Here is a 24,560-nt window from a genome sequence, read left to right on the forward strand (position 1 = left end):
TAAATGCATCCCTGTGCATTCCCTGTAGTGAAATTATTGTTTCAAGAAGAAGGTCCATATATAAAGTTTTTGATGGAGATTATCGGATTGTCCTCCATTAAGATTCTACTGACTTTTATGTCCAGCTGTATATAAAAGTGCCCACGTTCACCATGGTTACTAGTTATTCCTATACTTTTTCTATATTTCTCAAATTATGAAGATGAAATATCTTATTGTTTTAATTTGGTTGTATTGGTGATATTTAGCTTCTTTATATGTTTAAAAATCTTTTTTAGTTTTTATTTTATGAACTTTATTTTTATATTATTAACCATATTTTTAAAATTTTCAAAAGACCGAAGTCAACATGACTTTTCTTATTGAAAGGAAAATTGTAAAGAGTACTAATAAAATCCTAAAATTACAACAGATCATTTGAATTATGTTAATTAGTAACATATCACAGTGTTCTCAGCCAACATGTATGATACATGAATCACAATTCTTTGTTTACCTTTTTAAAAACAAGTAAGATTTTAGACTTCCACTTTTTATTTATTGTGAAAAATAGGAATTCATTTTTAATAACAGCCAGACTTTTATATAATCCTGAACACAAGGAGCTTTATGTTGATAAAAACATAAATAGATATATATTTATTTAATTTTTATATAGATGTTTATAGTCTTGAACATATGGCAAGCAATAGAATCCATTTATTGCTTTGGTAAATATTAGTGTTTATTTTGAAAACACTGTGATTTTAAGATTCGTATATCTTCACTTTCTGTCTCTGATGAGCAACTAGTCAGTTGTGGTGTTTCAGAGCAGGGCTAGCACAGACCAGGTCCATTGTTAACTCTACTACCTTTTCTTCCTGTATCTTCATTTCCAAAAATAATAGAAGGAGTAAAAATTCCTATATCATAAGTTAACTGTAAATATTAAATATAGTAATTTTATAAAATAGGGCCTAGAACATAGTATTTAACAGTGATAGTTGCTATTATTGTTGTTGTTATTATTATTATTTGAAAGGTGGAACTCTTTGGCAGCAGATATGGAAAGTAAATTTGAACTTTCCCCCATTAGGGAAAGAATGTTTCCATATACATTGTTTGAAAAATGTTTAGGAAATTTTCTTAAAGTGCCTTTGCCTTTAAATAATCCAACAGGAATTGACATTCAATGCTTACATGTAAGACAGAAACCATACACATCTTCTGACACAAAAATGAACCTTTTTCCCTTGTAAATACCCATCTCATTTTTCTGAGGAAAATTAGACCACCATTCTTTCCAGCTGTTTTTCATTTAACATCCCTCTTTTTCCTTCCTTGTAACCTCATTTTTTTCTGTTCCCTAAAACCCTAAGATAAACTTTTATTTTTCTCTGATATTCAGTATACCCATCAGAACAGTTATCTCCAGTTTTTCAATTGACCTTTATTGTGAACCTGACCTTAAACCTTCATTTCATTTTGATTTTTGTTTGTTCATTTTATTTTGTTTTTAGCATCAAATTAATAGTTTTCTCTTATAATTTGTGGCAATTCAGTCACTCAGTTTTCTTTCCTATATTCACACTTTTGAAATTCACTATTTTGTGGGTAGCATCAATAAAAATTAAACATGACTTCTGCTGACCCTGTTAACACTTCCCAGACAAGGTGCTGGCTCTGTAAAACGGGAAGTGAATTGTGCAACCAGTGACAAGTTCTGCCTGTTAAAGTGGCTACAGAAACTTGAGATAAAAAAAAAAATCTCAGTTTCAAGTGCTATTTTTAAACAACTAAATCATATTAATTATTTGAAGATAAAATATCCTTGGCTTTGTCGTATTTGTCTGCATATTTAATAGAGTTTCCCAAGAGACACTGGGCATGCCAGCCATAGCTTACTTTCAAAACCATTGGCATCCAACCCACTTACTTAAACTTGCCCACAATCTCCCCCTGGGTTATCAACACCTACAAATTCAGTCTTGGATTTTTATGGGCAGTCTCTTCAGTGCTGACTTTCATTTTTGGAATTTGTAACACATCATACAAACTGTGGCCAATGAGTAAAAATGTTATGAATTGTATGGCATAACTTAATCCCCAGTTTGCATTTTACTCATAAAATAAACTCATATATAAACTCTGCAGTTTTCTGATGAAATCAATGTCTATAATCTAAAATATATATTTTCTCAACTTAAAAAATTTTTAATTATTAAATTTTAAATATACCTATTTGTTTTGTTTTGTTTTTTTGTTTTTTAATTTCAGAGAGGAAGGGAGAGGGAGAGAGATAGAAACACCAATGATGAGAGAGAATTATTGATTGGCTCCTGCATACAACCCACTGGGGATCAAGCCCACAACCCAGGCATGTGCCCTGACTGAGAATCAAACCTTGAACTCCTGGTTCATAGGTCGATGCTCAACCACTAAGCCACACCACATTAGTTACATATACATCTTAAGAGCTATGTTTATCAAAGGAACAATTCCAACAAACTCACAAGATAGTATCATCTAAGATAGTATCATGTAAGATCTATGGATTAATCAGAGACTTTATACATAGAATGCATAAAGAATACTTTAATCTGTATTCTCATATGTGAGTATTCCTAAGTTTAAAAGAGGTGTTCAATTAAAATCTCTCATTCTCATATAAATATACATTTTTGTCATCATTTATAACCATTTATCATGTGTTCTTATTAAAAATATACATTTAATTTTTTATATGTTTATAAATTTTTAAATTTTCCTTTTATTTCATAGTTTTGTTTATTTTGTGCTTTTGTTTGTTTTCTTTCATGGCTAGAATTCTACCTTGTCAAAGATTCCTGCCTTACAGGGTAACACAAAGTCCCCAAGATGCAGTTCAGCCTGCCCTAGTCCAACTAAAAGGACTACATTTTCTGACAGTTTTTTAATACAGCCCTCCTCAGCGGGCTCCACAGACCGTTTGCCATACTCAGAATCAGGGAACAAGGTAAGGCAGCAGGTCAGTCAAAGGCGCAGAAAGGAATATAATTTGGGAAGAGGACAGGATTCAATAAATGAATTAAAGCAAACACTTTAAATTCTGCCTGGGGTGACATGTAAATAATAGACCTTTATGAAAAACAAATACAAATTAAAAGTTTGAGCAGCTATGAATAGTCTAACCATTAAAAAACTAGAAAATGTCTTTTTTTAGGTATACCACCCATTATTAATTTATTATTTATTTGAAATTTAATAAAATTTCAAATGCAAACAAAATATATTAAACATATTGCATGTAGCATTATATATATATAAAATCTAATATATATATTGCATAATCTAATAATACCAAATTATATTATATACTAGAGGCCGGTAGGGTCCCTCAACCTGGCATGCACCCTCTTGCAATTCGGGACCCCTCAGGGGATGTTGGAGGCCTGGTGCATGGTTTCAGCCCAATCCCCACAGGCCAGGCCGCAGGACCCCGCTGGTGCATGAATCCATGCATCAGACCTCTAGTATACATATAAGATTTTTGGTTAATCTCTTCCCACCTTCCCCCCTCCCCTCTTCCCTCTGAGATTCATCAGTCTGATCTATGTTTCCATGCCTGTGCATTGAGTGTCTGCCCTCTGGTGGTCGGTGCACATCATGGCTACCGGTTGAACAGTTAGATGGTCGGATGGTCGCTTAGGTGTTTGTATATATACAGACAATATAGTAGAGAGTTTGGATTTGGCATCAGACACATCAGGATTTAATACTAACCTCTGTTACCTACCAACTTGAAAAAATTATATAAACTGATTAAACCTGTCTCCTTGGCTATAAAATGCATATGATTTTTGTGCTGAGAATTAAATCATAAGTGGATATAAAGTGCTTCCAGTTCCTATGACATAAGTGCACAATGTATGCAAGGGTCATTATTAGGAATATTATGCATGCAATGCCCTACTGCCATTCCTTTCTGATTAATAAATTATCATGCTAATGTAGATTTTTCAGTAAAATTATTCATTCACTAAAATTACTTGAGTAAATTCATTTTGCCTATATTATCAATTAGGATTGGAACTTCATAATCAATTATTAACACTAAATCCAAAGTAATCCATTTTTACAAAACCTCTAGGCAAATATGAATTCTAAGTTTTGAAGTAGAAATGCTTATAAGCATGTGAAATTCAGTAGTGTGTATTAAGTAAATTAATCTATCAGCACAGGAGGAAAAATAGCCAGAGCAATGTAACCACCTTGTATAATTAAAAATAAAGGTTCACAAGAATCCAACGTTCTTTTGTCTCCCCCCGCCCCTTGCACCCCACCATCAGGAGGGAGTAACCAAGAGCCCAGAAAAGCGCTCATCTCTGCCAAGACCCTCCTCCATCCTCCCTCCTCGGAGAGCTGTATCGGGAGACAGAGATGAGAACTCCTTCTCTCTCAACAGTTCCTTCTCCTCTTCAGCACGGCGGACCACTAGTAGGTTATTTTGGTTTGTCTTCCTTTCTAATCATGTTTCTAAAATCCCATAAGTAGAGCAGAACTTACGTATTTATGCCTTACATTTGTCAAAACATGCTTTAAAATCAGATTGCATTTGTCCTGAGGATCAGGAAATTTAGACTGTTGAAGGGTCCTAAGAGCTGTTTGAGTCAAAACGATTCATGGAAGAAATGAGTACATACTGTTTTGTTACTCATTAAATGGGGTTGGGACAAAGTTGTTTTTCTCAGAATATACTTCCCTCTTCTTTCACATTTAGAGTAAAAATAAATTTGAAAGAAGTAATTAAGAAAACCTGTAGTCAGGTATTTAGAAAATATATAGCTATAGAAACTTAACCCTTAAAATCTAACTGGAAAGTCAACAATCAAAACCTAGGATCCTGCTCCATTTGTTAAAAATTTGCCTTCCAATCAGGCTGTAAACAGAGCATGTTCTGTGCCAGAGCTTCAGTTTCTTTAGACTGATGGCCCATCATGTACTGGTTGGTAGTTATCGCCATGTATGTAAAGACTATAAAAATGTTCTAATCATACATTACCTACTTATAAGTTGTGTTGCTACCGAGACTATCCAGTAAAGCCTGGGTTCAAATTACCTTCACAAATATGTTTCTATTACACCAAAAATAGCTACCATATATTGAGACATGGAGATGCTAAAGTCTTAAGACACATTTTCCACGCAATTTAATTAACAAAGCTAATGGTTAGATATTCATAACCTCATTAAATCTTCTAATGAGAAAACTGACCTTTTAGAAAGTGTAACTTGTCCAATGCTGTACAGCTAGTAAGTGGTTGAATTTGGTTGTCAGCCCACTGATCATTTCACAACCTGTCCTCATAAAGTCTTCTCTATATTTATTTGGAAAAAAAGTTCCAGAGAATTGCTCTATAGAATCCCTTGGAAAATCATACAGTATCTCTGTAACTTAAAAATCATTACAAAATGGTGAAAACATTTGAAAAAATAGTATCTGTCATTAAGATCTATTACAAAATGGTGGAAATTGCCACTGCTATCACATTATAGTTGACTTCACCACTTACTTTTTATTAAATTTTTAGTAATTAGCCCACTTGAAATGTAACCATGACATTTAAACAGTGCTTTTGTCTACAATGAAAATGTTTGTTATATTAGAGCAATTGTGCTCTACATCATTTAGCTTCATGAAGTATTAACATCCTTTGAAATATGTGCTAGGAAAACTTTGAAAGCATTAAAAAACCCTTTTTCTCTTAGCAAAAATAAAGTGTTCAAATGAAATTGGAAAGAATGCATTTAAGAGTTAGTCATCTCCAGAGATAAGACTTCAGCTCAGATATCTGGAGTTGGAATTGGGTATAACCCCGGGGGTGTTAAGACAAGACAAATGTATCAAGTACTCCCTAAATGTATACCATGAATCATGCTTCTATTTGTTGCTATGGAAACAAATGGTACTTCCTCCATAAATCTACAACTTCAAGCCACTGTGCTCTGCCCTTTTAAATGTAAAAAATATAAATTGCTTTTTTGTTCTGAGTCAATCTATTTTGATTTTCTAACTTTACTTACATAAGCATGTTGCATTGTATTATTTGATAATGAACATAACTGATACTCTAAGGAAAGGGTTTGTTTCATCTCCACATAGCAATAGCTAAAAGGCACAGGGACAATTAGAAGAGTGTGATTTGCCTGTCATCTTTTTAACTGCACACAAGAATATTCTGGCAGTTGGTACAGCTATTGAAAAGATTTGAAAGGAACAATGCTATACCGGAAGTTCATTTAGCCCCAAAGGAGGAAAAGACATTGCCATTGAGGAGCTGACAAGATAAATGGGGGTGCCATTTAATAAAGTAAATTGTAAATATTTTAAATTTTTTAATCTTTATTGTTGAAGGTACTACATAAGTCCTCTTTTCCCCCCATTGACCTCTCTTACCCCCTCCCACCCCTTTTTAGTTGTTTTTGTATCTTAAATTTAACCTTTTTAAATTTCAGAACATATAAGAAACACTCAAATGTGTCATTTTGATGACTAGATCATCACTTATTGCAATAAAAATGATTATATCTATTGAACATCAGTGTTAATGGCATAATATTAGTGATTTCCCCCCTCATTCTCCAGATGTAACTCAAAACCTTTATTCTTTAGTTTTCCAAAGCTTAAAGCCTTTTTCTAACAGCATAGCAATGACTCTTATTTTAAAAAATATCTTTAGTAAAAATTGTTATTCACATCCAAAATATTACATCAGCTTAATCTCTATAAAGTCAAACAAACAAACAAAAACAAACACCTCAGCACACTTGGATCAATTCTGAATCCAATTCGTACTATTTTAAAAAGAAAACATATTGTATACCTCCTGTGTTCAGATCCCACTGGGTACAGTGACAAATAATACGGAGAAGATCCCTCTCCCTCAAAGACCTGAGTTATTCGGAGGTGAGGAAGTCATAGAGAAAACATTTGAGGCAGAAATACGGTTCTGCAGAAGGACATAGTGATTGATTCAAGCCTGCATCCAAAACTTGGTCATAAACAAGCTTTGTAGAAAAGAAGCTACAGGCAAGTTGGGTGTGGTTGCATCATCCTGGTCTCAAAATACTATTTTGTTGAAAGCAATAAAAATCACAGAATGCACACTAATTTATCACTTCAGTATCTTCATATCTCATTTCATATTGTTAGTTGAAGAGTTTACCAGTTTTGCCCTTATGTTACAAAACCAAAACGACATAGGGCAACTTTCAATTAATATGTGAAAACTGTTCACTGAAAGAGGAAATAAAATTATTCTGTTTCTCCAGGAAATTAAACCTAGACTAATGAGTAGCTCTATGTTGCCTATACATCACAATTGTCTTAGAAGCTCTGTGGAGCGCACTACTTGTAAATATTTAAGCAAATATTAATTGTCCCCCTTCTCAGGAAGAACTTCCTACAACAATGGTCAATTACATTAGATGACTCTATGTCCTCTTCACTTCATTGGTTTTAAACTTAATGAGTCATTGCCCTAACTGTTTTGGCTCAGTGGATAGAGCATCAGCCTGTGGGCTGAAAGGTCCCAGGTTTGATTCCGGTCAAGGGCATGTACCTTGGTTGCAGGCACATCCCCAATAAGAGGTGTGCAGGAGGCAGCTGGTCGATGTTTCTCTCTCATCGATGTTTCTAACTCTCTATCCCTCTCCCGTCCTCTCTGTAAAAAATCAATAAAACACATTTTTAAAAAAACTTAATGAGTCATATCTTTATCCTCTCTACAGGATTTCTGGAAGATTCATTGATTTTTATAAAGTACCACATACTCAGTAGTAAAAAATAAAAATCATGTCCTTCCTATAAAATACAACAAAAGAGTTTGTATAATCAATGTAAATAATGTAATTAAGTGGTCTATAAATGAAATCAATGTGTTATTCTAAGAGAAAAGATTTTTATGTTAAGAAAAACATAAACAGCCCAGGCAGTGTTGCACAGTGGTTGAGCGACGACCTATGAGGAGATCATGGTTCAATTCCCAGGCAGGGCACATGCCTGGGTTGTGGGCTCTATCCCCAGTAGGGGGCCTGCAGGAAGCAGCGGATCAGTGATTCTCTCTCATCGGTGATGTTTTTATCTCTCTCTCCCTCTCCCTTCTTCTCTAAAATCAATAAAAAGTATACTTAAAAAGAAAAACTTAAAAAATATTAAGAAGCTAGAATATAATATTGTCTGGGTAAATGAGCCTCAGTGTCCTCATTTTTAAATTAGGGATAATAAGAGGTCCCTCTAGCTATTGTATTTTTTGTATTTTGTTTTTGTTTGTTTGTTTAGTTGGTTGGTTGGTTGGTATTTTGGTGGTCACAAAAGTGTTTCGAAATTTGTAAGGTATACTTTTATTTATATCATTCTTTCAAAAAAAAAGGTTTGAAATGTCATTCAAAATACATTTTAAAAAATAATATGAGGCAAACATAGTATAAGAAATGGGGGAAAGGAGTCAAATGATAAAGTGAGGCTAAAGTCAAGTTGAGGCCAAAAAAAATTGTATCTTGCAATATCCTGAATAATTGGCCATGAGAGATTATTGATTTGACTTCAAATTACCAAACTAGTAATGAGGGTAGAGGAGAAAACACAATCAGAAACAAGATTTACTGTGAATATAATGTTAAAAACATCCTAGTTTTCTACGGAGATAAATGGACTTCTTTTGGTATTAAGAACTAAGACAACTTTCCTTATAAAGAAAATACATGATATTGTAGACAATGTCTGACATCATTGAATGGCTTTCAATAAACACATTTGCAACTCACAGTGCTCTTCAATATAAGATGAGGGGATACCATTGAAAGGTAATCCAATAATCTCCTACATAGTCCAAAAGTATGTGATTTAAGTCACAGTTTAACATTGAATGTCCACCTGGATATCAGAATGAAGTTACTGCACAGAGCAATGGTCTGCATACCATAGAGGGAACTTCAGTAAATATGAACCGACATAAGATTAAGGGCAGACTCTTTCTGCAACTAATGGCAGATCCATATGCCTTAATGATTACCCAGGTTAAAAAACAGTTTTTGACACATTCATAATAGAATTAAGAAAAATCAGCAAAACTCAAGTTTTATTCTTGCATTGACAGCAATACATGTTCAAAAAACTGTACCAGGTAATGACCATAAAAGAGGAGGCTTACATTTTTTTAGCGTTGTGATTCATAGATACTCTAAATACTTCAGAAACTTAATGCATTGTAAATGCTAACAATTGTGAGAAGAAGGATACGTTGAGGAGAGCTTTTTAATGCTGAATTTTTGGTTTTGCTTTTTATTTGTTCAAATAGGGTCAGAGCCGATTCGCAGAGCAGGAAAAAGTGGCACTTCAACACCCACCACCCCTGGATCAACCGCCATCACTCCTGGCACCCCACCAAGCTACTCTTCACGCACCCCAGGCACTCCTGGAACCCCTAGCTACCCCAGGACCCCTCACACACCAGGAACCCCCAAATCTGCCATCTTGGTGCCCAGTGAGAAGAAAGTCGCCATCATCCGTACTCCTCCAAAGTCTCCTGCTACTCCTAAGCAGCTTCGGCTTATTAACCAACCACTGCCAGACCTGAAGAATGTCAAGTCTAAAATCGGATCAACAGACAACATCAAATACCAGCCTAAAGGGGGGCAGGTAAGAATCATATGAATACTTATTTGCTGCCAAGTATAAAATCCACTAATTATTATGATGCCTTCCTCATAATATAAGCTAACAGTTCTTACAGAAAAAGGGAGATGGAGTTACTGGTTTGATTTATGGCCAAGAGTTTGGAACTTATCTGAGAAAGCTAGCTTATAAAATATAATGAAAATCACCGGACATATTTATTTCTATTAATAAATATGGTTGCTATTGGATAAAAATTGTTGTGACCATGTAAGAGAAACTTTTATTTGGTTGCCTAACAGATCTTTTCTAAATGTATCTCTAGTGCCTTATGGATTTTAACTTAAGAGATTAAAATTGCATTTCTGATATAAGTTGACAGCATTCTATTTTAGATCCTGACTGTGAGCTCATCTGACTATATCTTAGTGATTCCACTTTCACCTCCTTCCTTCTTCCCCAAGGATTTCCTATGACGTCTTCTACCATTTCCTCGTGTTCACTCCAAATCAGAGCATGCTTTACCCAGTTTCTTCTCTGGCTGAGGTTGCCCGAACATTGCAAAGGACAAATATTCATGTTGATAATAAATAGACAGTCTATATGGTTTTGATGAATACAATTGTACTAGAACCCTATTTAAGATTAATTGTCTTGGGAATTCAACAACTTTTCAAGTTGAGAAGCCTATTATTTGCCCCAATTTGTACATTTTTTGCTCTTCTAGATGTACAGGTTTTGTGCTCTTAGCCATCATCTTTTCTTTTAAAGTCCTGTCTTTTATTGGCAAGGCTGTTCTGCTCAATGGCTTAGTTCAGTGAGGCAAATCAATGCCTAATGTCATAGATAACCTAGCTGAAGATATGAGGAGACTGATAGAAGCAATAAAGTTTATCTTTTTTAGCTGAAACAAATTCACTCTATTGGAAAGAATACATACAATCCTGGATTCAGTGTAGACAGTTATCTTGGCTAATTTAACTTAAGACAAAGGTAAGACTATCTTAAGTGCATTGATTTGAAACTATCTAAATGTAGTTAGCTCCCTAATCTACATTAAATCTAAATTTTAGAATAAATAACATTAGTTTTTAAGAACACAGTTACTTGATTAAACAAAGTTAGGAAAAATAATTTCTCTAAATGCATGGCATAAAAACATTTAGGCAACAACTCAATGAATGGCACTTTATGCCTTTTCTATGTATTTCTGATAGGCACATTTATTTATATGAAATATGCGTAAGTGTTTTGACAGGTTTCTTGTTTTTATCAGTCTTATGAAGATTAGTATACACTGCATATTTTTTTTACCCTTATGATAGTTGAAAGTTACTAATGAGGTAGTTTCACAAGGCCATAATTTACAGATTATTGGATAGAGAACTTAGGTGGATCATGACTTCTGCAAGGCCATTTCTGTGGAGTTGATGGATTGCCTTGTGAATTATATACTTCATGCATGGAGCAGTCAGTCATTTTCAGGTCAGCTGGGCTAAAGATGGAGGCATCTCCAAGCAAGAAATTCCTGTTCAACAGTACTCATCTTTGACTTAAAAACTCTTGTAGAATTTTTCAGCCTATTACTTTCGCTGTCGGTGTTACCCTAGCATCTTTTTTAAATGTTTATTTAGATAAATCCATTATACTAGAACCTAAGAAATATCCTTACATTCTAAAAATAAAACAGTCTAATTTCTCTTAGAAATTAAGGAACATTAAATATCAGAGATATTCAGCTTCTTCTAGTCTTTCATATTTTCACAAAATAAACAGAAGTTCTCCCATTACATACATGAATGAAGACTTTAAGAAAGTGAAGGAAGAAGCCATGTGAATAACTGGGGAAGAGTATTTCAGGCAGAAGAAACTACACATGCAAAGGCCCTGAGGTAGAAGCAGGCCTTGCAGGTTCTAGGAACAGCAAGGAAAGGTCACATTGAATTATTATTTTTAATATTATTACACTTACTCAAAAAGTAGGACTCTTTTGCCAAATCAAAAATCTGAGTCATCTTTTCATCTCCCTTTTCTTCATCCCATATCCTGGCCATCTTGAAGAACTAATGATTTGATGCCCCAAATAGCTCTTACTACATTTTGAAACACTATAGCACAGGTTACGTCATCTCTTGTTGATGTCACTACAGTAGTTGTTAAATGGTCTCCCTTCATCTTTTCTTTTATCTGAATATACACTCCATACTATAGCCAGTCCTTCTCACCACATTTGTAATTAAGCATTCCATTGTATGGTTATTTAATGCCGATCTTGTCCCATTTACTAGACCATAAGCTCTATAAAATTAGGGATGAGGTCCATCTTGTTCTCAGTATTTAGTAGATGCTCAATAAAATATTTGTTGAAAGTAGAATGAATGTAGTATTTTATATGCATGGTGAGATGCATTCTTTCTAGTGACTGTTGAATAGGTGTGAATGCCTAATGCCAAACTTCCCCTGTTTAGACCACAGTGAATATTGTCTTAAAGAATATTGGACCAGGATGTAAGAGCTGAGTTCTTGGTCCCCTTTTCTATTAAATTTTGCATGACCTTAGATACTGACCTCTTACATCCTCAGATTTCTTAATTTGTAGAATAGAAGCAACAAAATAATACCTGTTTTTGTATATAGCACCATCTCATTTAAATAAACTATACCCTAGTTGGTTTGGCTCAGTGGATAGAGCATCAGCCTGTGGACCAAAGGGTCTCGGGTTCAGTTCCAGTCAAGGACACATACCTTGTGTGCAGGCTCCTCCCCAGCCTGAGCCTGGTCGGGGCACGTTCAGGAAGCAACCAATCAATGTGTTTCTCTCACATTGCTGTTTCCCTCTGTCTTTCTCTCTCTCTTCCACTCTCCCTAAAAATCAATGGAAAAATATCTTCGGGTGAGGATTAACAAAAATAAAAAATAAATAATAAATAGACTATAAGGTCACTTTTAGATCTTATATCTATGGTTTGCCTCAGAATATGGTAGTAATTTTCAACTATGTATGCAACTAAGTCACAAATATTTTCCTATGATATTGAAATCCTTTTTTGCCAGTCTCCTGCTGTGGCTGGACTGATTGGGCTGAACCTTGAAAGATGATCTGTTACAGGTTCTACTAGCAAGAGATAATAACGTAAAGAAAGCATGGGGATGAACTTGAAAGCATAAACACAGTCTGGCCCAAAATGTAAAGTATTAAGAGAGGCCTCAAAAATCAGATTTGCTGAGAACCCTGGCTTCCTGGCTAAGAAACATTGATGCATTTAATTGGAAATAGGGAGTTGGTGAGAATTTTGAATAAGGCAGAGCTTTAGGAAGATGATCCAGTTGATTTCACTTCCACTGAGAAGTATGCAGAAGAAAAAATTGCCTCTCTTTCAGATCACCCCATTTTGCATTAATAGTTCAAGTGAAACTTTTAATAAAAGAAAATAATAAAAGTTAAAATGTGTTATAGAGTTCATTTGGGTAATGATTATTCAAATATTTTTCTTCCATATCATGAATATAGAAAATTAGTTAATTTGCCAAATAGAAGTTTTTTATTTATATTTTTAGACAGTCTCTAAAATATTAAAATAATTTTCTGTTGACATATGCTTTAGGAAAACAAACGTTCAATGAAAATTCTTCTCAAAGAAAGGAATTTGATTTAGATCTTTCCATAGAACAGACAGAGTTAATACTCAACTCTCTCATTTAAACACACACACACACACACACACACACACACACAAAACTAATCTAGAAGGGTAATTCTATTTCATTGCCAAAACTTTATCCTTCACAGCAGCCATCTATTTTTCTATTTTATGGAAAGGTTTGTGACAAGTGCTGGTATTTGTGGAATTAGCTCTCTAAGTGTTACTTAATGCAAATGATCTTAGAGATCTTTGGCATGAAGTATTCTGTAATTTTTCTAAGGCATAAATGTGAGTCACACAGACAAGGTGGGTGCTCAGGTGCAAGTTGTCAAGCTAGAGGATAAATCATACTGAGCAAAGGGGTTTTGTTTTGTCTACTTAGCCATCAAGCAAGATGGCGCATGTCATACTTGGCCACATTTTAGACAAAAGCAATATACTATGAAGCTATTGCAAATATGGAAATATGTAAAGAATGTGCCATTAACGCATGTCAAAGGTCGGCTTCACATTATAGATTGAGCTGACATAGGTTAAGAAAGTCTACCATGGAAAAGAATCAGCTAGTTGTTTCACTAGAAAATCTGTGACTATCTAGAAAACCAGAAAAAATCAACAGAAGTCGACATTTAAGTTTTAAGATTTAATCATCTCTAAATAATGCTAGCAATGTGTGTGATGCCTTTGAGTTTGAATAACTTGTTTGGGCAATCAGAAAAATTGTCAAAAAGTTGATTAAATGTTAGAGTCAGATTCTTGGAGCCGAATTTAGAATTTCCATTTTTGCAGCAAGTTAATTAGAGTTAACATTTGGCTTGTGATCACTTTGTAATGAGTGTCTTGATTGGTACTTTAATGATTTCTAATTTAAAGTTTGTTAATGCAATATGAGACCTTCTATATTCCTAAGGATGAGAGAAAAAACTGGCTTAGATGAATTGTATTTCATTGCCAAATAATTAGATCTTCATGGATAAAAATTAAAAGTATTATTAGGCATAATAAATTATTTCCTTTCTAAAATACATTTTTGTGGTTTGAAATGTAATGGTCTTTATTGACTCAAAGGTATGTGTATCATAGTTTATATGAAATTCTGAGCTTACAGCTACACTTATTGTTAGATATAGGCTGTGTGATATACCCCCTTTTATGAAACTGAAATTTTTATTATGCCCTAAAGTGTGGCCCAATCATCACGTCTTCTGAATTCAGATTTTTGACAAGAGGCCCTTCCCTTGGGCTGTCAATGAGAGTTGCCAGTGATATTTCCCTATAAGGGACAGCTATCTTGTCAGTGTTAGTTAGGCAGGACTGCGATTTAAGCTTTGTCTAGTTAAAAATAGTCAGGATTCATGTCCTCTTGCAATTTTTTATCCTTTTTAAAAAAATCAGGAGATGTAATACTAGATGTAACACAGCTGTATATCTAAGATAAATTTATTTAGCTTTTTTTAAAAAAAAATAAGAGGATAAACTGTCCCATAAAGCATTGAAAATGTGATTTCTCTTACACTATTGGGGGAAGAGAAGAACAGTAGCTTTAGAAAAAGTAAAACAAACCAACCAAACAATAAAAATAAACCTTTCTTTCTGTGCTAACTTTGCTTATCTGCCCTCTACAACATGCAGAATTCAAAAGACACATCAAAGAAGTCACAAGAGTTTTACTTTGCACATTATATTATGCCAGAGTAATATCTTTCCAGATCTGGATTTGCTATTGTCTTCAAGATAAAACTGAACTTCCTGAAAATAGAAATAAAACACCTAACCTCAAATCTGTTGGACCTACCCAAGGCCTGGACTACATGACCTCATACAAGTCAGCTAACTAAAGTTTTTTGGTTTTCTACCTTCTGCAAATAGAAAGAATGCTTCTACACCCACCACCCAAGGGCAATGCCTGTTTACGTATGAGCAGCTTTCAGAGAGGCATTCAAAGGCCACTGAGCCACGCCTTCAGGGAAGGCCCAGAGCCTCCTTGTTGACCCTCTTAGGAGACCAGGGGTTCTTCCCCTGAATGAATGAGGATTCTCACCTGTAGCATTCACTAGACCCTGTGCTATGTGACCCAATAATACAGTTAAGTTAAGATGATTTATAATGGTGATGGCTGACACTGTCAGGGTTAAAGAGAGGCAGGCAGGGCACTGGCATATCCTTCTGGATCCTGGGCTAACTACGCTGAACTATACTATTGGACCTTCCATAGAGTAAACCTGAGTCTCACTGTTGCCCACAGTACTGGAAGCCTCCTCCCCCCAGATGATCCAAGTTCTCATTTTCTCTTCCTCTAATTGCTTCCATATTATACCTGACTACAATTGGGATACAGAAGGCTCTGGAGCACTTGGCCCTTGGAAGTGCAGAACAATAGAGGCTCATTTGTATACGATAGATCTGCTCCTTAGTTCCAGTGCTCATTTTTCTCTTAAATGATTATGTAGGTGGAAGGGAGTTTGGAGCCTTTTTGGCGCTACCCATTCTGGTTCCCTATACCCAGCCTGTTGAAAGAAAAATGCACAATGAAGTTACCTCCAATTCCTTTTAGGTTAGGATTTTAAACAAGAAGATCGATTTTAGCAAGGTTCAGTCCAGATGTGGTTCCAAGGATAACATCAAACATTCTGCTGGGGGCGGAAATGTAAGTAGAAGCTTCTGTTAGAAAGCTGTCCTGATTGCGTGGAGCCATCTGCACAGCCAGCACCCTGTCTCCTTTCCTGCCTCCTTCCCAACACACTCCGCCTTGTTGCTGCACCACGTGTCCCCTTGATCTGGCAGCTTCTCAGCCTTGCGTTTTTGGTGGTGGGTTTCTCATCCTTCCCTTTAAGATCACCAGCACATTTCTTGCTTTCGTTTGAAGAAACAAAACCTTAATGGAGTGCACTATGGTTTTCAGGGGGATGGAAAACCCACTCCACTTGCCAATTTTGTTTGCTGGCCTTTGGCCCCAAGGCATTTCCTCACGCTATCTCTGTTCCCCTGCAGAAGTCACCGGGGCACACACTTTTCTAGCTCCATTTAAATTACTCTTGAGGCAAAGACTGATATAGTTTAAAATACCCAGTGTGTGATGTCAGTCTTTTGTGCTAAATCATTCATGAGAATTAGAAGTCCCTTGAATAACGCAAAACTGGTGAAGTATGGGTCATCTCTAATTCAAAGTGAAAGGATTCAAGTCCTGGTATACATGTCTTAATGGTATTTTTCCTGTCTCTTAAATTGAGTAGACATAATATCCTGAGAGGAAAGGAAAGATGAATCCATGTCTCTCAAACTTAGATGAGGGAGAATTGAAACAGGCAAACTCAAGCCAGATCCTGGCACCTAAACTTTAGGTTCTGGCCATCTATAACTCCAATAATTTAGAGTACAAAAACCAGAATTCTCACCTGTCTAATAACTCTTGGCTCCTTGTTCCTCAACTGGACAGAGATGGAGTCAAGTAGTGAGAGATGAGCAAGTGACTTCTATCAGGAACTGTCGCCTGATGTTCAAAGTTGATCCACTGAGCATAAAAATTTCCCTGTCATGGGAAGTCCATAGCAAGGTTTGCTGGGCTTCTCCAAGAGTTCTGGGCTAAGCCTCAGGGTCACTGTTTATATGGACATGGTTGCCTTCCTCCCTGTTGGCCTAACTGTAAGTCTCACCACCTGGTACTTTCACAGAAACAGTATCAGTCCAAGTAAATAACTTGAAGTGATCAGAAGGCGGACCCAAAATACCTAAGTAAAAAAAGGATAAATTGAGATAACTAATAAACTTAAAATAAGTAGGTGCGCTCCCAAACTCCAAAACAATAATCTTAAAATTTCTTCTAGAGAAGAATCACTTATTCAAACACACAGAGTCCCTGGCCCCATTTCCACAGCATCCATTTTAGTAATCCCCACATACTTCTGATGCAAATGCACCATGAGCCACACTTGGAGAAGCACTATTCTAAATATTGGGAGAGGAAATAATTTCAACAAAACACAAAAAGAAAAAAAAATGCTGTTCTCATTAATAATCTGGGGCACAAGAAAAATTCCATTTAGCTAAGACATAATGTTTTAGAAAAGTATGTTTACAGCTTTCTTCTTCCTGTATCTTAAAGCAATACTGTTCTTCTTGTATCTTTGAGCAATGTTGTTCACTTCTATGTAAAAATCACTTTTGAAAAAAATAATGTATCTCTTCACTTGGCTCTTTGCTTATGGAAAGGTTTAACATGATGTCCCTTCGTTCTTGCCTTATTAATCCAGGTGTTTCTGTCCCCTTTGTGGCATGATCTGTTTCCTACTAATACAATCTTCTGTTTTAGGATTTTCTCCTGCTTGGGTCCTTCTTTCCAACCAAAAATGTGGGAGGACATGTGGGAGATTATGTTGCCCTATGTTTTGTATGTACTTCAGTTTGGGTTCCTGGATATGTTGTAGTGTGTTGTGAGTTTGTACATGTTTCTAGATTTGATGTATGAACTTAGGGGGTGTGTTCAGATCTAAACTATTTTAAGCATTGTTATGTGATTCACACAGGTACAGATTGTTACTAAGAAGATAGACCTAAGCCATGTGACATCCAAATGTGGCTCTCTGAAGAACATCCGCCACAGGCCAGGTAAGTAAATGCTTTTAGTAGCTTGAGGAATATTATACAGTGGGGCCTTGACTTACGAGTTTAATTCGTTCCGTGACGGAGCTCGTAACTCAAATTACTCGTATGTCAAATCAATTTTCACCATTACAATGACACGTGATGCGGAGCTGATGTTGTGGCGTTCACTGTGACGTTCGCTGCGCCAACTAGCGGTGGGGTCTCTGAAGCTGGCTCGTAACCCGAATTTTAGCTCGCAACTCAAAGCAAAAAATCGGCCAAGAGACGACTCTTATCTCGAAAAACTCGTTAGTCGGGACACTCGTAAATCAAGGCCCCACTGTATTGGATTCAAGAAGTTGACAGGCAAAGGTTTTGTTGTTGTGAAATATCCAATTGGAAGGACTTTTCAATGTCCTGATACTTAATCCTTTTATATAGAGAAACTTAAGTTAGAAATTTGGACATCTTCATTTGGACAAGTAAACTCAATTACCAAAAATAGGCCGTATATCATAGGACAGGTTAAAAATTACAGGATACATTTATCTCTATGTACTCAACATGCTTATTGCAGCTCTTTCTAAATATGTAGTCTAGAAAATGCTTTGGACCATGTATTCATACATAATTACATGGACTTAAAGCAGCATTTCCAACGATTTTTCATGAGATTGTTTTTCTACATTAAGTGAAATAAGGATTGTGGGTAAGCAAAACTGAAGAATTTTATTTATCTGTTGAATTTCTCAGATCCTTTAGTAGGTCAATAAGAACTGCACGTTCTCAGCAGAATATAAATGCTTCTCAAACGTATTTGACTGTGGACCTCTTGATTTTCTAAAATATGTCATGGAACTAGTGTTCTACAGTAGAGTTTATATTCTTAATTCCTAAGGATTTTTTCCCTCTTTCAAATGTGACTCTAACATATTTTGAGTTGTTTTTCTGAGTAGCACATATTACATGTATTTTTGCTAAACTCCACCTCCACTCATGTGTAAATAATGGACAACTATCAAATTTGTAATTTTCTTGAGAAATTTTGATATAATTTTTATATATCATTGTATTATAGAATAACATGAGGAAGCAATTGGTTTTAATAATCTATGCTTATTATCTTAATTAAACCAGGTATTAGAGTATTCCCATTCATCGTCTCACATGTTATCAGAAACAAGGTGTAAGAACAATTAAGCCCAGTAAGATTGCTGATCAGGAGAAGATTATTAAAAAGATTTATTAGTTGAAAAAAATTTATTCATTAAAATTGATAAATGCCTTAGAAACATGTCTAGAAATCAGGCTTTGCTTTGGCAAGGGGTATTCATAAAACAAGTCAAGGAATTAAAATTACTTATATGGAGTCTCTATTACTAGTTTCAGAACTGCTACCCTGGCTTTAGCTTCTCTGTAATTCATGAGGCAGCAGGGACATGGCCCCATTCTGCCTGTCTTCATAATTCCCCTGTCTATAACTCAGGCCTACAAACACGTAGCTGACTTTGTACTTCCCTGTCAACAGTATGACTGAGATTTTTGGCCATACTGCCTATTTTCTTCCAGAATACAGAAGAAAATATTGCGTTCTTTAATTCCAGACAGTAAGTATACAATTATTCAAATTTACCCGGGGTCTTGATGCACAGAAAAATTTTACATAGACAAGGAAATATTCTGTGCAGAGATTTACTGGTATAAAAGACTATTGTCGTGAACTCCCACCTATTCCTAAATCTAGCTCTTCTGTAATAACTGAATCAGATGACTAAATTCATAAAGAAATGTTAGCACAATGATCCTTGACAACAGCAAGATTTTCACCAGTTTACTGTGGAATGTGGAATATCTATAGAGAATATGAAGGAAATAGGTCAGCACCTGCAGTCACAGATTATTTATTATACAGATAAGAGAAGCCCCTCTGATATCTTATGTTACAGTGGATAGAGGAGGAAGGTATTAATATGTAAAGCAATCCATATAATAGTACAAAAAAGATGTCATTATCTTGGGTGACATGGGGAAAATGGTATGGACTAGAAATTTTAAAAGATTTTTTTTTCACATCTATGGTCAGAGCTAGCTAGTAGAGCTAATTGAGCTTGTGGTTTACAATGATCTATCCACTATAATCATTTTTGGGAAATAGTCACCACAAATAGAAGATTTCATTTCAGCAAGGATTTTAAAGCTTTTCTCCTCACATAGGTGGTGGACGTGTGAAAATTGAGAGTGTAAAACTGGATTTCAAAGAAAAGGCCCAAGCTAAAGTTGGTTCGCTTGACAATGCTCACCATGTACCCGGAGGTGGAAATGTCAAGGTAAGAAACAAGGTCATGAGTGCTCTCGCCTTTTTTTTGTTTGTTTTTATCAACATGGGTCCAAGACTAAAGACCTGAACATATGGGAAGTGGGGATGGCAGAGCTGAGTAGAAGTGACATTCACATTAGCTCTGGAATATAGAAAAAGATCTAGGGGTTAGTTAAGATGCTTGAATTAACAAGGACTGATGCTTGTCTTAAACAGATTGACAGCCAGAAGTTGAACTTCAGAGAGCATGCTAAGGCCCGTGTGGACCACGGGGCTGAGATCATCACGCAATCCCCAGGCAGATCCAGCGTGGCATCCCCGAGGCGACTCAGCAACGTCTCCTCTTCGGGAAGCATCAACCTGCTGGAATCCCCTCAGCTTGCCACCCTGGCCGAGGATGTCACTGCTGCACTCGCTAAGCAGGGCTTGTGAATATTTCTCATTTAGCATTGAAGTAATACTATTTAGGCATGAGCTCTTGGCAGGAGTGGGCTCTGAGCAGGTGTTATGTTTATTCTTTACAAACCATAAAATAAATATAATCTCATTCCCAAACTCTAGTAATTGTTACAATTTTATATTTAAAAAACAGAAATAGCATATGCAGAAATTGACTTGATTTCCATTTGCAACAGGAAGACACTGGCTTTACCTAAGTACAATTGGACGATTATTTTTGCTCTGCTCTGTTTTGCATGGAGTATTATTATTTGAAAAATTGCATTTCCACCTTTCATGTGCCTGAAGGCTATCCACTACATTCTGAAAGGCCTTGTTAACATCCAAGCTGCTCATCTCACTGTTATTCTATTGCTGGGTGGGTGAAACGATAAAAGCTTCACATTGTAACTTATTGCCAGTTCAAAAGAAATCAAGGAGTCTGATGGCAGGAAGGGAAGAGCATGTAAGAAATAAGGTTGTGTTTGTTTTTTTTTTTAAGTGTTATTTTGTATAAATGGGAAGAAAGATTCAATTAAGTTATTAACATTTGGGACCTGGATAATTATATCAGAGTATAAGTCAATTCAATAAATTATTTAACTAATGAAAAAATAGCTTCGAAGCATTTGAGCTGCGGTTGAGGAAGTGGTGCGGAAGTGCTCTCTTAAGGATGAAGCACTTGCACTCGGATGGACTCGTGTCTGGTTAGAATGTCAGTTATCAGCTAGATCTGTGTCCACACTACCAGTTTCACGCCCCCTTTCCATCTGTTTGATACAGTATTATAGATATAAATATATATATATTTCTCTGTGGCCATTTGTGATACTTCCTCATATACTTGAATATTATACTCCCTTATTCACAGTATCTGTGTCTCCTGCACCCTTTGGTGTTGCAATTTTAGGTATGTGAAAGTAGATGTTAGCAGGGTTCTTTCCCTATTTAAAAAAATACATTAAAAAGACAAAAAGTTTTAGCATGAAGTTGCTTTCTGTAACAACTCAAAGCTGTAACCCTGTTATAGTGCCAGATCCAAGTCTCTCCCGTGATGCTAGAAGATTTTATTTTTCTTTGTTTTCACCAACATGGAGTTTGTGGGGGTGAGTCCAGTTATACATAAAGGGGTTTACAGATTGTTGGTTTAAAATTATGGATTTCAATTATTTTGAATCACAGAATAGTTTGGGTTTTTTTATTTCTGTAATCATTCATGAAAGACTTATTAATATTTCTTCTTCCCTTTTTTTTCCATTTGCTAAAGTTGAAACTAACAGTGGGAATTTGGGACATGTTATCCCATTCTTCCAAATAGGACCTGCTTATCAAATTACCTGACAGAAGAGATTTGGCTTCCTTCCCCAAAGTAAAGATCCCTTGATCAGAAAGGAAAAATACAGTATTTTGAGAAGCTCTAGCTACAAAATGCTTGAGATGCAGATGTCAAAATCATTTTATTCAAGACTCCAACACTGCTTAAAGGAATACTGTATGACTTAGCATTACTTATGAGTAGATAATACTGTTTGACTTTATATACAGTCTAGAAATCACAAATCAATGAATTAATTCCTCTCATAAATCACCCATCTTAGACTTATGAAGAAACAATGAATTAGTCAATGGCCTGAATAAGGCAATAAGTTACCAGGCTGGATGGGTGCATTTTAGTATTTTATCTATTCATTTTCTTGCTCAGGGCTGGTAGGTTGGATTATGAACAGTTACAAGCAAATGATCCGGTAGGTGTTTGATTCATTTGAGCCAAACCAATTTATGAATGTAAAGGAAGAAATAATGAGCATGGGCAAGGCAACTGAGAAAGAATTCAAGAAATGCAATAACAGAAAGACACAGGTGACATTTTGTGACTCGTTGAATATTAGAACCAATGTGACATCCACGGTAAGAAACTCTAGGAGCAAATGTGCACCATTTACTCTCAAAGAAAAGGTTTTACATAGGCAAACATGTCAGAAACTATATTTAAATCAGTGACTTCATATAACAATAAAAAAAGATAGAAACTACTGAATAGGACAATGGATGTGTCTATTTTCTGCCTAATAATTGCTGTGAAGATTTATTTGACCAATCTGGCATTTTATCCATCAGCTTCCCTTGAAATGCATCAGAAACTAGAAGAAAGAATAGTCGTGTGGAAACTTACGGTATTTTCTTACATGTTTGATAGTGTTAGATAGTGATTGAAGTTCGGTAGAAAGAACAACTTTAACAAGTGAAACATGTTTGTTTTTTCAACTTGGTTTAAGTTTTTTTCTAAAAATTAACAATAAAGAACATCTCTACCTATTAAAATTCAGGTTCTTAAAAATACGTGTCTAAAATAAAATTTATGTAAAGCATTACGTTATTAGATTTGGCATTTAAAACAAATGTTTTTTCAAACCACAGAAAAATTATAATGAGTAAATGCTCTTCCTTTGTATGGAAATGTGATTCTCTATAATGTTAATAACAACAACAATGAAAAACCTGAATCTTTGTACCAGCAAAAGAGAGAAACACAGGATAAATGTCTTCTTATGGGGATAAGTGGTGGAACCCATCTTGCCTTCACTCTCAAGGTTAACGACACAAATTAAGCTTTTTGAACACCACTTTTGTGGGGACATCCATACGCTGATCTAGAAACTAAAGCTTCATAGTTCCAGTTCTAGATCTATTCATGCCAGTTTCTCTTGGGCTTTAGCCTTTGAGAACCTGTTAAAGGAGACATAAGTAATCCAGAGCTGTGAAGAGTTAAAAGGCCAACTTCTCCAATGAACTCACCCTCTCTGGGTCACCTGCAGCCAAGAATTGGGTACCTTATAACGATGCAGGAAAGATCCGAGTTTATGATGAGTTTCAAAGGCCATGTTCATTTAGGAACCAACTCTCTCTGGATCCTCCTACTGAGTTCCAGCAGGGTGATGGGCTGAAATCCCACCCACAAGCAAGACACCTGTGTAACACCAACTACCTATGGCTGAAGAAGGTCAAAGAGAGAACTTTCTTAGATGGAAGACTGTACTAATGGTAGCTGGCTTCTTCAGACACTCCTGTTAGTGGTACAGCAAGAAATGGGATCATCAACCAAAATATAACATGTCAGTAGTAGTAAAGAAATAATCTCCATGTGCTTAATTCTGGCATAGCTATAATTATAGTTTTTCTCATATTTCTCATGCCCCAAAAAGGAGGTAAATAAACTATTCATGGTCTAAGTAGCCAACATAAATAAATAAAGTAGATTCATGGCTTGGAAAGGCAAATCTAGGCACTCCTTCCAAGATCGATGTGGTAAAATCAGCATTGATGTTTGTTTTTCTAGGCCTAGGAGTTTAGCCTCTGTGTGTAGGTTGAGGCCAAGTCCCTCTGCCAGAAAAGGCTTATTTTTAAGCTCAAAACTGTCAATCATGAAAATCTACTTCAACTTTAGCAAAAAGAAAAAAAAAATCAACAAAAAGTATACTCTGTATGCTGGGATTCCAAGGTTCCAACACTCCGCTACAAATCTGTGGGGGGTTTCTTTCTTCTGATAACTCTAGAGCCTGTTACCATAGAAAGGCATTTCTTCAATGGCTGATTGTAGTTAGTTCATGTTTTTCAATCAAAATTTGCAAATGTATTTGTTGCTGTATAGTGATTGTTTTGCAAAATAAAATTGCTTGTCATCTGATTTATAGTTTCAGATTGTTTCTTCTCTGGGAAAAATTGTGTGTGTGTGTGTATCCCTTGTTTGTATAGAAATGCAATACAGTGGGGCCTTGACTTCCGAGTTGAATTCATTCTGAGACCGAGCTCGTTAAGGAACTCATTAACTCAAATTACTCTATCAACTCAATGCAAAAAATCGGCCAAGAGATAGCTGGTATCTCAAAAAACTCGTTAGTTGGGACACTCGTAAATCAAGGCCCACTGTACATATTGTTCAATCCAA

At 35.7% G+C, this 24,560-nt stretch overlaps 1 protein-coding gene across 40 annotated transcripts in view; it reads left to right on the forward strand.

The window, feature by feature from the left end:
• Positions 1–24,299, forward strand: part of MAP2 (microtubule associated protein 2) — a 243,421-nt gene extending 219,122 nt beyond the window's left edge. For 17 of the 40 annotated variants that reach the window (XM_036319752.1, XM_036319755.1, XM_036319754.1 and 14 more), the window contains 5 exons: positions 4,308–4,455; positions 9,318–9,658; positions 17,802–17,883; positions 20,074–20,186; positions 20,393–24,299. In XM_036319752.1, the coding sequence (XP_036175645.1) occupies positions 4,308–4,455; positions 9,318–9,658; positions 17,802–17,883; positions 20,074–20,186; positions 20,393–20,608 (900 nt within the window). In that variant the 3' untranslated portion in view covers positions 20,609–24,299. Of the gene's footprint in view, positions 1–2,803; positions 2,975–4,307; positions 4,456–9,317; positions 9,659–15,832; positions 15,926–17,801; positions 17,884–20,073; positions 20,187–20,392 lie in introns of all 40 variants that reach the window. The other 23 variants (XM_036319739.1, XM_036319740.1, XM_036319738.1 and 20 more) reach the window with 3 other exon arrangements.
• Positions 24,300–24,560: the final 261 nt, after the last annotated feature.

This window comes from Myotis myotis, unplaced genomic scaffold, assembly GCF_014108235.1.
Source record: "Myotis myotis isolate mMyoMyo1 unplaced genomic scaffold, mMyoMyo1.p scaffold_m19_p_8, whole genome shotgun sequence".
In the NCBI taxonomy this organism is placed as follows: Eukaryota; Metazoa; Chordata; class Mammalia; order Chiroptera; family Vespertilionidae; genus Myotis; species Myotis myotis.